A 14698-nucleotide genomic window follows, 5' to 3' on the forward strand; every position below is an offset into this window, starting at 1 on the left:
GAGACATTGGAGATAGGGGGACACAGGGTCATGAGGAGATGGGGATACAGGGACATGGAACACTGGGAGCTGGGGATATGGGGATGCAGGGACATGGGGATATGGGTGCATAGGGAAATGGGGATATAGTTAGGGATACAGGGACACGAGGACATGGGGCTATGGGGTCATGGGGAGATGGGGATATGAGGGTGCAGGGACATGGGGATATGGGTGCCTGGGGTCATGGGGAGATTGGGATACACAGACATGGAACATGGGGACATAGGGAGTTGGGGCCATGTGGATATAGGGATACAGAGACATGGGGCTATGGGGTCATGGGGAGATGGGGACCCAGGGACATGGGGATATGGGGACATGGGGATATGGGTGCATGGGGATATGGGTGCATGGGGACATGGGGATGTGGGGACATGCGGCTATGGGGTCATGGGGAGATGGGGATATGAGGATGCAAGGACATGGGGATATGGGTGCATGGGGACATAGGGATATGGGGACGCAAGGACACGAGGATATGGGTGCATGGGGACATGGGGAGATGGGGACACAGGGACATGGAACATGGGGACATGGGGAGTTGGGGCCATGTGGATATAGGGATACAGAGACATGGGGATATGGGGGTTCAGGGACATGGGGATATGGGTCCATGGGGTTATGGGGACATGGGGATATGAGGACACAGGGCCATGGGGCTATGGGTGCCTGGGGACCCAGGGCCATGGGGACAGAGGGACCGTGGGTGCGGGCAGGCCGGGCAGTGGGGCCGTCCCCTGTCCCCGCAGGCTGTCCGATGTCACCCTGGACGTGGCGGTGCCGCACGCCACCGGGCGCCCGCCGGCACTGGAGGTGGAGGACTGCACGTGCCCGGCCGGGTACCGGGGGGCCTCCTGCCAGGTGAGACCCCCCCCCCAGACCCCCCCACCCCAGTATCAGCCACATCACCCCCCCCCTTCATCCTCATGTCCCCATCACAGGACTGCGACACCGGCTACACCCGCAGCAGCGCCGGGCTCTACCTGGGCACGTGTGAGCCCTGCCAGTGCCACGGCCACAGCACCGAGTGCCACCCCGAGACCGGGGTCTGCCAGGTGAGCTGGGGACACCCCCAAACCCCCCCCTCCATGGCAGCCCCATGGCTGTGCCAATGCCAGCTCCCTCCCCGCATCCTCCCCTTGCAGGGCTGCCGGGATCACACCGAAGGTCCCCAATGTGACAAGTGCCAACCTGGCTACTACGGCGATGCCACCCGCGGCACCGCGGGCGACTGCCAGCCCTGTCCTTGCCATGGACCCCATGGGGAAAGCCAGTAGGTGCCACCCCCACAGTGTCCCCCCCTATCCCTGGGGACACCAATGGGGTCTCCTCCATCCCTTTGTCCCCCCATAGGGTGGCCAAGACCTGCTTTGAAGACACGGATGGGCAGCCAACCTGCAGCGCCTGCGCCCCGGGGCACAGCGGGCGCCAGTGCCAGAGGTACCAGGGGGACCTAAGGGGGGGGGTGTGGGGTGATTTATGGGGTGTAACCCCCCCTCATTGGCTCTTATTGGTGACCCCATGTAGGTGCTCACCGGGGTACGTGGGGGACCCTCTGCGGGGGGAGCCGTGCCGAGGTGAGTGTCAAAGCAAAGGGGATGTGGTGGTGGCATTGATGGGGTCACGTTAACCAATGCATGTGTGTCTGTGTCCCCCCCCAGAGCCGGGTGTCCCCATAGGGCAGTGCCAATGTGACCCACGCGGCAGCACCGGTGAAGGCTGCGATGCCAACGGGCAGTGCCGCTGCAAGGTGAGCCCGGTGCCCGCATCCCCGTGTCCCCAAGCCCAATGAGGGCGATGCCACCCCTGATGGTGTCACCGTGCCCTGCGCAGGCCAACGTGGAGGGGCCCCGCTGTGCCTCCTGCCGGCCCCATCACTTCCACCTGAGCGCGGAGCAGGCGGCCGGGTGCCTGCCCTGCTTCTGCATGGGCATCGTCCAGCACTGCGCCAGCACCGGCTATGCCCGCGGCACCGTGAGTGACCCCCCCTTGTCCCTATGGTGTCCCCATGGTGTCCCCATGGCATCCCCATTGTGTCCCCATGGCATCCCCAGTGTCCCCATGATGTCGCCATGGCATCCCCATGGTGTCCCCAGTGTCCCCATGGCATCCCCATGGCATCCCCATTGTGTCCCCATGGTGTCCCCAGTGTCCCCATGGCGTCCCCAGTGTCCCCATGGAGACCCCATGGTGTCCCCAGTGTCCCCATTGTGTCCCCATGGTGTCCCCAGTATCCCCATTGTGTCTCCATGGTGTCTCCAGTGTCCCCATGGCATCCTCAGTGTCCCCATTGTGTCCCCATGGCATCCCCAGTGTCCCCATGGCGTCCCCAGTGTCCCCATTGTTTCACCATGGTGTCCCTAGTGTCCCCATAGCGTCCCCAGTGTCCCCATTGTGTCCCCATGGCATCCCCAGTGTCCCCATGGCATCCCCATGGCGTTCCCATGGCATCCCCAGTGTCCCCATGGTGTCCCCAGTGTCCCCATTGTGTCCCCATGGCGTCCCCAGTGTCCCCATGGCGTCCCCAGTGTCCCCATTGTGTCCCCATGGGATCCCCAGTGTCCCCATGGCATTCCCAGTGTCCCCATGGCATTCCCAGTGTCCCCATGGCGTCCCCAGTGTCCCCATGACATCCCCATGGCATCCCCATGGTGTCCCCGGTGTCCCCATGGTGTCCCCGGTGTCCCCATGCCATCCCCATGATGTCCCCAGTGTCCCCATGGAGTCCCCATGGCGTCCCCAGTGTCCCCATGCCATCCCCATGCTGTCCCCGGTGTCCCCAGCCCCTTGCTCACCCATTCCCCCCCATCCCTAGGTGCAGACTCGGTTTGGTGCCGGGGATGCTCAGGGTTTCGCACTGGTGAACCGGCAGCGCAGCACCCGCGTGGGCTCCGGCTTCACGGTGCAGCCGGGGCCCCCCCAGCCCCGCCTCAGCTACGGCCGCGTCGGGGCCCTGCCCCCCGACTCCTACTACTGGCAGCTGCCGCCCCCCTACCAAGGGGACAAGGTCATGGGGTGCCCCCCCCACAGGGACAGGGGTGCACCGGGAGCTCTGCCGGAGCCCCCCCTGCATCCCCCTTTCCCCCTTTTTCCTTCCTCATCCCTATCTCACGTCATCACCTTCCCTATCCCCATCCCCATCCCAATCCTCTCCCTTTCCCTTTCCCCCTCCTCTCTCTCTCTGTCTCCTTCTTCCTCTTCCTCTTCCTGTTCTTCTTCCTCTGCCTTCACTTTCCTCATTCCCATCCTGTCCTGCCCCTTCCCTTTCCCATTCCCATCCTGTTCCCATCCCCATCCCTACCCTGTCCTGCCCATTCCCAACCCCATTCCATCCCCATCTCCATCCCCGTTTCAGTCCCATCCTGCCCCTTCCTGTTCCCATCCCATCCTGTTCCCATTTACATCCCTACCCTGTCCTGCCCATTCCCAATCCCATCCCATCCCCATCCCCATTTCAGTCCCATCTTGCCCCTTCCCAATCCCATCCCATCCCCATTTCAATCCCATCCTGCCCCTTCCTGTTCCCATCCCATCCCTTTCCCATTCACATCCCTACCCTGTCCTGCCCATTCCAATCCCATTCCCATCCCCGTTTCAATCCCATCTTGCCCCTTCCCAATTCCATCCCATCCCCATCCCCGTTTCAATCCCATCCTGCCCCTTTCTGTTCCCATCCCGTCCTGTTCCCATCCACATCCCTACCCTATCCTGCCCATTCCCAACCCCATCCCATCACCATCCCCATTTCAAGTCCATCCTGCCCCTTCCTGTTCCCATCCTATCCCTTTCCCATTCACATTCCTGCCCTGTCCTGCCCATTCCCAATCCCATCCCATCCCCATCCCCATTTCAATCCCATCCTGCCCCTTCCTGCTCCCATCTCATCCTGTTCCCATCCCATTCCCATCCCCATCCCTACCCTGTCCTGCCCATTCCCAACCCCATCCCATCCTGTTCCCATCCACATCCCTACCCTGTCCTACCCATTCCCAATCCCATCCCATCCCCATTTAAATCCCATCTTGCCCCTTCCCAATCCCATCCCATCCCCATTTCAATCCCATCCTGCCCCATCCTGTTCCCATCCCATCCCGTTCCCATCCCTACCCTTTCCTGTCTATTCCCAATCCCATCCCCCCCATCCCTATCTCCATCCGACTCTCCCCCTTCCCATTCCCATCCTAACCCTTTTCCCCATCCCAATCCTTATCCCATCCCATCTCCCCATAGGTGGGCTCTTACGGTGGGCGCCTCCGCTACACCCTCACCTACACACCGGGGGGGCAGGGAGCCCCCCTGCCTGACGCCGACATCCAGATCACGGTACACGGGGGTGTTGGGGTCAATGGGACACCATAGGGTGACACCAGGACCCCCCCTTAACCCCTTCTGCCCCCCCCGTCCCCATAGGGCAACGACATCACTCTGGTGGCCCATCAGCCCGACCTGCCCCCAGGCACCCCGCAGGCCTTCGAGATCGTATTCCAGGAGGTAGGAGGGGTCCCTGGGGTCCTGCAGAGCCCCCGTGTCCCCCCCGACACCCCCTGACCCCCCCCTGCCCGCAGCAATACTGGCAGCGCCCGGATGGACAACCGGCGACACGGGAGCATCTCCTGATGGCTTTGGCCGACCTGGATGAGATCCTCATCCGAGCCACCTACTCCACCAGCACGGCCGCAGCCGGCATCGCCGATGTCTCCATGGATGTGGCCGTGCCCCCCCAACCCGGCCTCCCCCCAGCCCTCGAGGTGGAGGAATGCCGCTGCCCCCCTGGGTACCACGGGCTGTCCTGCCAGGTGAGCCCCTGCATCCCTTAGCATCCCCCTGCATCCCCCAGCATCCCCCTGCATCCCTCAGCATCACTCCTGCATCCCCCTGCATCCCTCAGCATCCCCCTGCATCCCTCAGCATCACCCCTGCATCCCCCTGCATCCCTCAGCATCACTTCTGCATCCCTCAGCATCACTCCTGCATCCCTCAGCATCACTCCTGCGTCCCTCAGCATCTCCCTGCATCCCTCAGTATCACCCCTGCATCCCTCAGCATCCCCCTACATCCTCCTGCATCCCTCAGCATCCCCCTACATCCCACTGCATCCCTCAGCATCCCTCCTGTATCCCACTGCATCCCTCAGCATCCCTCCTGTATCCCGCTGCATCCCTCAGCATCCCTCTGGTACCCCACTGCATCCCTCAGCATCCCCCTGCATCCCACTGCATCCCGCTGCATCCGTACTGTATCCCTCAGCATCCCTCAGCATCCCTCTGCATCCCTCCTGCATCCCTCAGCATCCCTCCGGTACCCCACTGCATCCCTCCGGTATCCCCTGCATCCCGCTGCATCCCTCAGCATCCCTCAGCATCCCCCAGCATCTCCCCTGCATCCCCACAACCCTTCCCAGGGGTATTTCGGGGGTGTCATACCACTGAACCCCCCGTTTTTCTTCCTCTCCCCCCCAGGATTGTGCCCCCGGTTACACCCGCACCGGCGGGGGGCTGTACCTGGGGCACTGTGAGCTCTGTGAGTGCAATGGGCATTCCGAGAGCTGCCACCCCGAGAGCGGCGTCTGCTCCGTAAGGCTTCACATTGAGCAGGTTTGGGGGGGTCTGGGGGTGTCATCCCACCCCTGACCCCCCCAATGTGTTTGTGTGTGTGTGTCCCCCACCCAGGGATGCCTGCACAACACAGCAGGGGACTTCTGTGACCAATGTGCCCCTGGGTTCTATGGGGATGCTACCGCTGGTACCCCCGAGGACTGCCAGCCCTGTGCCTGTCCCCTCCCGTACCCCGAGAACCAGTGAGTGCCAATGCTGGGCTGGGGGTGCTGGGGGGTGCTGGGGGGGGGGGGGGGAATGTGTCCGCACCTCATCCATGTGTCCCCATCCAGGTTCTCCAGGACCTGTGAGAGTTTGGGGGGTGGTGGGTACCGCTGCACCGCCTGTGAGCCGGGATACACCGGGCAGTACTGCGAGCGGTGAGCACCTGCACCCCAAACACATCCCATAGACCCATCCCCATCAGGGGTGACCCCATGTACCCACCCCCAAACCCATCCCGATGGGGTCACCCCATGTACCCACCCCCAAACCCATTCCAATGGGGTCACCCCATGTACCCACCCCCAAAACCCACCCTGATGGGCTCCCAATATTCCCACCCCAACACACCCACCCTGATATACTCACCCCAATATACCCAGCCCAATAGAGTCACCCCAATATATGAACCCTGATGCACTCACCCCAATATACCCAACCCAATAGAGTCACCCCAATATATGAACCCTGATGCACTCACCCCAATATATGAACCCTGATGCACTCACCCCAATATATGAACCCTGATGCACCCACCCCAATATACCCAACCCAATGGAGTCACCCCAATACATGAACCCTGATACACCCACCCCAATATACCCAACCCAATAGAGTCACCCCAATACATGAACCCTGATGCACCCACCCCAATATACCCAACCCAATAGAGTCACCCCAATACATGAACCCTGATGCACCCACCCCAATATACCCAACCCAATAGAGTCACCCCAATACATGAACCCTGATGCACCCACCCCAATATACCCAACCCAATAGAGTCACCCCAATACATGGACCCTGATGCACCCACCCCAATATACCCAACCCAATAGAGTCACCCCAATACATGAACCCTGATGCACCCACCCCAATATACCCAACCCAATAGAGTCACCCCAATACATGGACCCTGATGCACCCACCCCAATATACCCAACCCAATAGAGTCACCCCAATACATGAACCCTGATACACCCACCCCAATATACCCAACCCAATAGAGTCACCCCAATACATGGACCCTGATGCACCCACCCCAATATACCCAACCCAATAGAGTCACCCCAATACATGAACCCTGATGCACCCACCCCAATATACCCAACCTAATAGAGTCACCCCAATACATGGACCCTGATGCACCCACCCCAATATACCCAACCCAATACCTCCCTCCTGCCATTCCCCCCAGTATACGCACCCCATTGCACCCCTCAACCCCTGCTCACCCCTTATCCCCACAGCTGTGCCCAGGGCTATGTGGGTGACCCATCGGTGCGCGGCCAGGGCTGTGTCCCGGTGGGCCCCCCGGTGCCGCTGGCCGTGCGGGTGCACCCACCCCGCACCGCGGTGGCGCAGGGCAGCGCCGTCACCCTGCGGTGCCAGGCCACCGGGGACCCCCCCTTCTACTACCACTGGGCACGGGAAGATGGGAGACCCCTTCCTGAGGGTGCCCAGAGCCGGCAGCAAGGTATGGGGTGGCATTGGGGTGTCCCCAAGGTGGGGATGGGGGGATATGGGGTGTCACATGTGTGTCCCCCTAAGGTGAGGAGCTGCACTTTGCCAGCATCCAGCCCTCCGAAGCCGGTGTCTACATCTGCTCCTGCCGCAACCTGCGGCACAGCAACGCCAGCCGCGCCGAGGTCATCGTCACCGGTGGGTCGCGGTCACCCAGGGGACCCCTTGGCTATGGGGGGGGCAGTGGGGTGAACTCTCCTCTCTCGGCACAGAGACCCCCGGCAAAGCCATCACCGTCACCGTGGAGGAGAAGCGGGTGCAGAGGGTGAAGCCTGGGGCTGATGTCACCTTTGTCTGCACCGCCAAGAGCAAGGTGAGCATGGGGGCACCTTTGGGTGGGCATGGAGGCACCTCTGGGTGCCCATGGGGATGTGAAGGGCATGGGGACACCTCTGGGTGCCCCTGGGGATGTGCAGGGCATGGGGACACCCCTGGGTGTACCCATAGGGATGTGCAGGGCATGGGGACACCTCTGGGTGCCCATAGGGGTGTGAAGGGCATGGGGACAGCTTTGGGTGCCCATAGGGATGTGCAGGGCATGGGGACACCTTTGGGTGCCCATGGGGATATGCAGGGCATGGGGACACCCTTGGGTGCCCAGCCAGTCTTATGGTCCCCCAAGCACCCTCAGGTGCCCATGTATCACTGTGGGACACCCGTAGGTTCCCACAGGAGCATACAGGGACGCCCCTGGGTGCCCATGGGGATGTACAGGGCATGGGAACACCCTTGGATGCCTATGGGGCTATATAGGTCACCCCTGGGTGCCCACCTGGTCACATGGGATGCACAAGGACTCCTGAGTGCCCATAGGGTACCGGTTGACATCGGGACACCCTTGGGTGCCCAGCCATTCCTATGGGCCCCCCAAACACCCTTGAGTGCCCATGTACCTCTATGGCACACACTGGGTGCTCCATGGGTGTGTAGTACCGGAGGACATAGGGACACCCTTGGGTGCCCAGCCATTCCTATGGGCCCCCCAAACACCCTTGGGTGCCCATGTGCCTCTATGGCACATACTGGGTGCTCCATGGGTGTGCGGTACCGGAGGACATAGGGACACCCTTGGGTGCCCAGCCATTCCTATGGGCCCCCCAAACACCCTCGGGTGCCCATGTACCTCTATGGCACACACTGGGTGCTCCATGGGTGTGCGGTACCGGAGGACATAGGGACACCCTTGGGTGCCCAGCCATTCCTATGGGCCCCCCAAACACCCTCGGGTGCCCATGTACCTCTATGGCACACACTGGGTGCTCCATGGATGTGCGGTACCGGAGGACATAGGGACACCCTTGGGTGCCCAGCCATTCCTATGGGCCCCCCAAACACCCTTGGGTGCCCATGTACCTCTATGGCACACACTGGGTGCTCCATGGGTGTGCAGCCCCTGCGCGTGCCCATCACAGTGGCCTCAGGCCTGCCCCTGTCCTGTCCCATTCCCCCCCCCTCCAGTCTCCTGCCTACACCCTGGTGTGGACACGGCAGAACCACGGCTCGCTGCCGGCCGGGGCCATGGACTTCAATGGCATCCTGACCCTGCGGCGCGTGCGGCCCGAGGACGCCGGCGTCTACGTCTGCACCGGCTCCAACATGCTGGACATGGACGAGGGCACCGCCACGCTCTACGTGCAGGGTGAGCCACGGGGATGGGCACCCTAGAGCCCAGGCACCGGGGTGATGGGCACAGCCAGCACGCTGATGGGCAACCAGATGTTGGGTGCGCTTAGTGCCGTGAAGCCATAGTGAGGGACAGGCTTGGCACCCAGACACCAGGGGGATGGGCCCTCTGGGTGCCTCGACACTGGGGTAATGGGTCTGCTCGTTGCCCAGATGCCAGGGTGATGGGCACAGTTGGTGCTTAGACATTAAGGTGATGGGCACTCTGGGTGCAAAGACACTGGGGTAATGGGTCTGCTCGTTGCCCAGATGCCAGGGTGATGGGCACAGTTGGTGCTTAGACATTAAGGTGATGGGCATGCTGGCTGCGCAGGCACTGGGGTGATGGGCAAGCTCGGTGCCCAGATGCCAGGGTGATGGGCACACTTGGTGCTTAGACACCAAGGTGATGGGCATGCTGGGTGCCTAGATGCCGGGGTGATGGGCTTGCTGGCTGCGCAGGCACTGGGGTGACGGGCAAGCTCGGTGCCCAGATGCCAGGGTGATGGGCAGACCCTCCATGTAGATACCGGGGTGATGGGCAAGCTCGGTGCCCAGATGCCAGGGTGATGGGCAGATCCACCATGTAGATACTGGGGTGATGGGCAAGCTCGGGGCCCAGATGCCAGGGTGATGGGCAGACCCACCATGTAGATACCGGGGTGATGGGCAAGCTCGGTGCCCAGATGCCAGGGTGATGGGCAGACCCACCATGTAGATACCGGGGTGATGGGTAAGCTCGGTGCCCAGATGCCAGGGTGATGGGCAGACCCACCATGTAGATACCGGGGTGATGGGCACACTTGGCTCTCAGAGGCTGGGTCACTGGAGTGAGTGCAGTGCCCAGACACCCGGGTGATGGGCTCCCCTGACACCCGCATCCTCTTACAGCACCCTCCAAGACTCAGATGTTTTATGGCCCTGTTGAGTTCATGGAGGGGCACAGACCGGGTAAGTCCCTGTGTTGGAGGGGCCTGGGGGGGGGGTCCACGCGCTGCCCCCCACCCACTGCACGCCAAGGCTCCACCGTGCACCCCACTGTGCACCGCACCACGCCACCCCCCCACCACCCTGCTTCCCACCGCTCCAGCACCTTGGCTGGGGGGGGGGGGTGTCCGGCCAGTTCTGAACCCCCCCCCTCCCACCCTGGTGTCACCACAGCCGGCACCGCCGCAGCCCCCACCGCCGCCGTGGAGCCGGCGCAGCTGAGCGTGGCACCGGGGCAGCCGGCAGAGTTCCGCTGCGTGGGCACCGGCAGCCCCCTGCCCACCCTCGAGTGGCTCGGTAGGTGCCTGCGGGGATGGGGGCTCACTGCGGTACCGGGCTCGGGGGTGCGGTGATGGGGGTGACACCGGGCTGTGTTCCCACCCCTTGCAGGAGCGCTGCCGCCGCGGGCTGTGGTCCATGGGGGGATGCTGCGGTTCAGCGCCGTGGAGCCCGCGGATGAAGGGCACTACATGTGCCGGGCGCGCAGCAGCGCTGGGCAGCACACGGCACGGGCCTTCCTCCATGTGCAAGGTGGGTGCTGTCCCCGTTGTCCTGGTTATCCCTCTCATCCCTGTTATCCCCGTTATCCCTGTCTTCCATTGGCCATCATCCTCATCACTGTTATCACCTACATCACCCCCCCTTGGCCCCATCATCCCTGTCACCCCTGTGGTCCCCATCATCCCTGTCATTGATCTCCATCATCCCCGTCATCTGCATTGTCCCCATCACCCCCATCAGCATCATCCCTGTCATTTCCCATCATCCATTGCCCTCATCGCCATCATCCCACCATCACCCACCAGACACCCCCATCATTCCCACTATCCCCAGTGTTGCCATCATCCCCGTCACCCCCCATCATCCCCACCACCACTCATTGTCCCCATCATCCCCATGACCCCCATCATCCCTGTCATTGATCTCCATCATCCCCATCATCTGCATTGTCCCCATCACCCCCTTCAGCATCATCCCTGTCATTTCCCATCATCCACTGCCCTCATCACCATTATCCCACCATCACCATCACCCACCAGACACCCCCATCATTCCCATTATCCCCAGTGTTGCCATCATCCCCGTCACCCCCCATCATCCCCACCACCACTCATTGTTCCCATCATCCCCATGACCCCCATCATCCCTGTCATTGATCTCCATCATCCCCATCATCTGCATTGTCCCCATCACCCCCTTCAGCATCATCCCTGTCATTTCCCATCATCCATTGCCCTCATCACCATCATCCCACCATCACCATCACCCACCAGACACCCCCATCATTCCCACTATCCCCAGTGTTGCCATCATCCCTGTCACCCCCCATCATCCCCACCACCACTCATTGTCCCCATCATCCCCATGACCCCCATCATCCCTGTCATTGATCTCCATCATCCCCATCATCTGCATTGTCCCCATCACCCCCTTCAGCATCATCCCTGTCATTTCCCATCATCCATTGCCCTCATCACCATCATCCCACCATCACCATCACCCACCAGACACCCCCATTATTCCCACTATCCCCAGTGTTGCCATCATCCCTGTCACCCCCCATCATCCCCACCACCACTCATTGTTCCCATCATCCCCATGACCCCCATCATCCCTGTCATTGATCTCCATCATCCCCATCATCTGCATTGTCCCCATCACCCCCATCAGCATCATCCCCATCATTTCCCATCATCCATTGCCCTCATCACCATCATCCCACCATCACCCACCAGACACCCCCATCATTCCCATTATCCCCAGTGTTGCCATCATCCCTGTCACCCCCCATCATCCCCACCACCACTCATTGTCCCCATCATCCCCATGACCCCCATCATCCTTGTCATTGATCTCCATCATCCCCATCATCTGCATTGTCCCCATCACCCCCATCAGCATCATCCCCGTCATTTCCCATCATCCATTGCCCTCATCACCATCATCCCACCAGACACCCCCATCATTCCCACTATCCCCAGTGTTGCCATCATCCCTGTCACCCCCCATCATCCCCATCATCCCCACGACCCCCATCACCTCCATCCTCCCCTTCATCCCCTGTTGTCCCCATCACCCTCATCACCTCCATCACTCCCATCACCTCCAGTGCCCTCCTGTCCCTACAGGCACCAACGCACCGCAGGTGCAGGTGAGCCCGGAGCAGACGGAGGTGCAGGAGGGCTCCACGGTGCGGCTCTACTGCCGCGTCTCGGGGTCACCCACCGCCACCATCACCTGGGAGAAGCAGGGGGGCACCCTGCCGCCGCAGGTGAGCCGGGCACCGGCACCCTTGGGTGCTCCTTGGGGGTGTGTGCACCATGGGTGCCGTTCACACCCACCCTTGTGCCGCAGTCCCGCACTGAGCACGGTGACATCGCCACGCTGGTCATCCCCACCGTGACAGCGGCCGATGGGGGCATCTACCTCTGCGTGGGCACCAGCGCCGCGGGCACGGCTCGCGCTGCCATCGAGGTGGTGGTGGTGCCAGGTGAGGAGGGTGCGGAGCATCGGTGGGGTTTGGGGTGGTTTTGGGGGGCCACAACCAATCCGTGTCCCCCCTTTTCCCCCATGCAGGGTCCGCACCGCCTGTGCGCATCGAGTCCTCATCCCCATCCGTCACCGAGGGGCAGACCCTGGACCTTGACTGTGTGGTGGCCGGAGCCGGTGCCACCACCGTGACGTGGTACAAGCGCGGTGGCTCCCTGCCCGCCGGGCACCAGGTATGGCAGCGGCAGCACCGGTGGCACTGGCAGCACCCCCCATCCTGCCCTGTGCCCCGCTGTGTGACACCAACGCATGTCCCCATCCGCAGGTCTCGGGGTCCCGGCTCCGTGTCCCCCATGTCACAGCGGCTGACTCAGGGGAGTACGTGTGCCGGGCGAGCATGGGGACCACTGTGCGGGAGGCGTCCGTCACCGTCACCGTCGTGGCTGGATCCGGCTCATCCTATGGTGAGACCGGGCTCGGTGGCACCGGCAGGGATGTGCTGGTCCCAGACTGGGGCTCATGGCTCCATTCTTCCCCCTAGGGCCACCAGCATCGGGTGTCCCCATCCGCATTGATGCATCTTCATCCACTGTGGCCGAGGGACAGAGCCTGGACCTCAACTGCGTGGTGGCCGGGCGGGGCCAGGCCACCATCACCTGGTACAAGCGCGGGGGGTCCCTCCCGGCCAAGCACCAGGTAGGGGACATGGAGGGGATGGCACCAACGGGGGTGCTTGGGGTTGATGCATGGTCCCGTGCAAGCTTTGGTGGCCCCATAGAAACCCAAATCCCCCCGGTGACCCCCATGTCCCCTCCCCATAGGTGTCCGGCTCCCGGCTGCGGCTGCTGCAGGTGACAGCGGCCGATTCGGGCGAGTACGTGTGCCGGGTGACCAGCGGGGCCAGCACCAAGGAGAGCGCGGTGATGGTGACCATCCAACCCAGTGGGGCCAGCACGTACCGTGAGTGGGGACTGGAGGGGTGACAGTGCCAGTGTAGGGGGTGGCACTGACCATGGCTCCTGTGCCCGTGCTGGTGGGGAGCTGCTGTTGTCCCCGGTGTCACCCTCTTGCCTTGGTCCCCAGCGCCGGGCAGCACCACCCCACTGCGCATCGAGTCCCCATCCTCTGCTGTGGCCGAGGGGCAGAGCCTGGACCTCAACTGCGTCATCGCCAGCCCCGCTCAGGCCACCGTCACCTGGTACAAGCGCGGGGGGTCCCTCCCGGCCAAGCACCAGGTAGGGGACATGGAGGGGATGGCACCAATGGGGGTGGTTGGGGTTCACCAATGGCCCCATCAAGCTCTTGGAAGACCAAGTGATCCCATATAAGCCCAGGTGGCCCCATTCAAACCCAAGTGGCCAATGGAAGACCAAGTGACCCTATATAAGCCCAGATGGCCCATTCAAGCCCAAGTGGCCAATGGAAGACCAATTGACCCCATATAAGCCCAGGCAGCCCATGGAAGACCAAGTGATCCCATACAAGCCCAGGTGACCCATTCAAACCCAAGTGGCCCATGGAAGAGCAAGTGATCCCATATAAGCCCAGGTGTCCCATTCAAGCCCAAGTGGCCAATGGAAGACTAAGTGACCCCATATAAGCCCAGATGGCCCCATTCAAGCCCAGGCAGCCAATGGAAGACCAAGTGACCCCATATAAGCCCAGGTGGCCCATGGAAGCCGAGGTGGCTTGCGCAAGCTCAAGTGGCCTTGTGCAATCCCAGATGGCCCCATGCAAGCACTGGTGGCCCCATTGACCCCGGTGTCCCCTCCCCATAGGTGTCCGGCTCCCGGCTGCGTCTGCTGCAGGTGACAGCGGCCGATTCGGGCGAGTACGTGTGCCGGGTGACCAGCGGGGCCAGCACCAAGGAGACCTCCATCGTGGTGACCATCCAGCCCAGTGGGGCCAGCACCTACCGTGAGTGGGGACCGGAGCGGACACGGGACATTGCCCATGGGGAGGGTGGCATTGCCCTGTGGTGGCTTTGGGTATGGGATGAATCATTCCCTGCGGAAGACCCCTGTGTGCGTGCCCATCCCCGGGCTCCCTGTGTCCCTTGGGGGGTGATGCGTGGTGGGGCCATGCTCTATTAACCCATCTCGGTCCCCAGCGGGCAGCACGACCCCACTGCGCATCGAGTCCTCGTCCTTGTCATCGCCCGTGGCCGAGGGGCAGAG

General features: G+C 62.4%; 2 protein-coding genes across 5 annotated transcripts in view; one reads left to right on the forward strand and one right to left on the reverse strand.

Annotated features, from left to right (window-relative positions):
• The window catches only part of SLC2A1 (solute carrier family 2 member 1), a 225271-nt gene that overhangs the window by 119637 nt on the left and 90936 nt on the right, over positions 1-14698 (reverse strand). The gene's annotated exons all lie outside the window — the stretch shown is intronic.
• Positions 1-14698, forward strand: part of HSPG2 (heparan sulfate proteoglycan 2) — a 54336-nt gene that overhangs the window by 15596 nt on the left and 24042 nt on the right. For 2 of the 4 annotated variants that reach the window (XM_061379517.1, XM_061379516.1), the window contains 28 exons: positions 792-903; positions 984-1097; positions 1188-1315; positions 1396-1482; positions 1570-1619; positions 1704-1792; positions 1876-2016; positions 2858-3049; positions 4273-4365; positions 4453-4533; positions 4608-4838; positions 5502-5615; positions 5712-5839; positions 5930-6016; positions 7109-7335; positions 7410-7520; positions 7595-7695; positions 8841-9021; positions 9936-9995; positions 10206-10328; positions 10422-10562; positions 12161-12303; positions 12387-12522; positions 12609-12754; positions 12847-12985; positions 13063-13217; positions 13343-13481; positions 13605-13756. In XM_061379517.1, the coding sequence (XP_061235501.1) occupies positions 792-903; positions 984-1097; positions 1188-1315; positions 1396-1482; positions 1570-1619; positions 1704-1792; positions 1876-2016; positions 2858-3049; positions 4273-4365; positions 4453-4533; positions 4608-4838; positions 5502-5615; positions 5712-5839; positions 5930-6016; positions 7109-7335; positions 7410-7520; positions 7595-7695; positions 8841-9021; positions 9936-9995; positions 10206-10328; positions 10422-10562; positions 12161-12303; positions 12387-12522; positions 12609-12754; positions 12847-12985; positions 13063-13217; positions 13343-13481; positions 13605-13756 (3601 nt within the window). The remainder of the gene's footprint in view (positions 1-791; positions 904-983; positions 1098-1187; positions 1316-1395; positions 1483-1569; positions 1620-1703; positions 1793-1875; positions 2017-2857; positions 3050-4272; positions 4366-4452; positions 4534-4607; positions 4839-5501; positions 5616-5711; positions 5840-5929; positions 6017-7108; positions 7336-7409; positions 7521-7594; positions 7696-8840; positions 9022-9935; positions 9996-10205; positions 10329-10421; positions 10563-12160; positions 12304-12386; positions 12523-12608; positions 12755-12846; positions 12986-13062; positions 13218-13342; positions 13482-13604; positions 13757-14698) is intronic. The other 2 variants (XM_061379518.1, XM_061379519.1) reach the window with 1 other exon arrangement.

Source organism: Neopsephotus bourkii, unplaced genomic scaffold (genome assembly GCF_033783945.1).
Source record: "Neopsephotus bourkii isolate Nb327-2 ecotype Australia unplaced genomic scaffold, CSIRO-AGI_Nbou_v1 NB_1778, whole genome shotgun sequence".
Lineage (NCBI taxonomy): Eukaryota > Metazoa > Chordata > Aves > Psittaciformes > Psittacidae > Neopsephotus > Neopsephotus bourkii.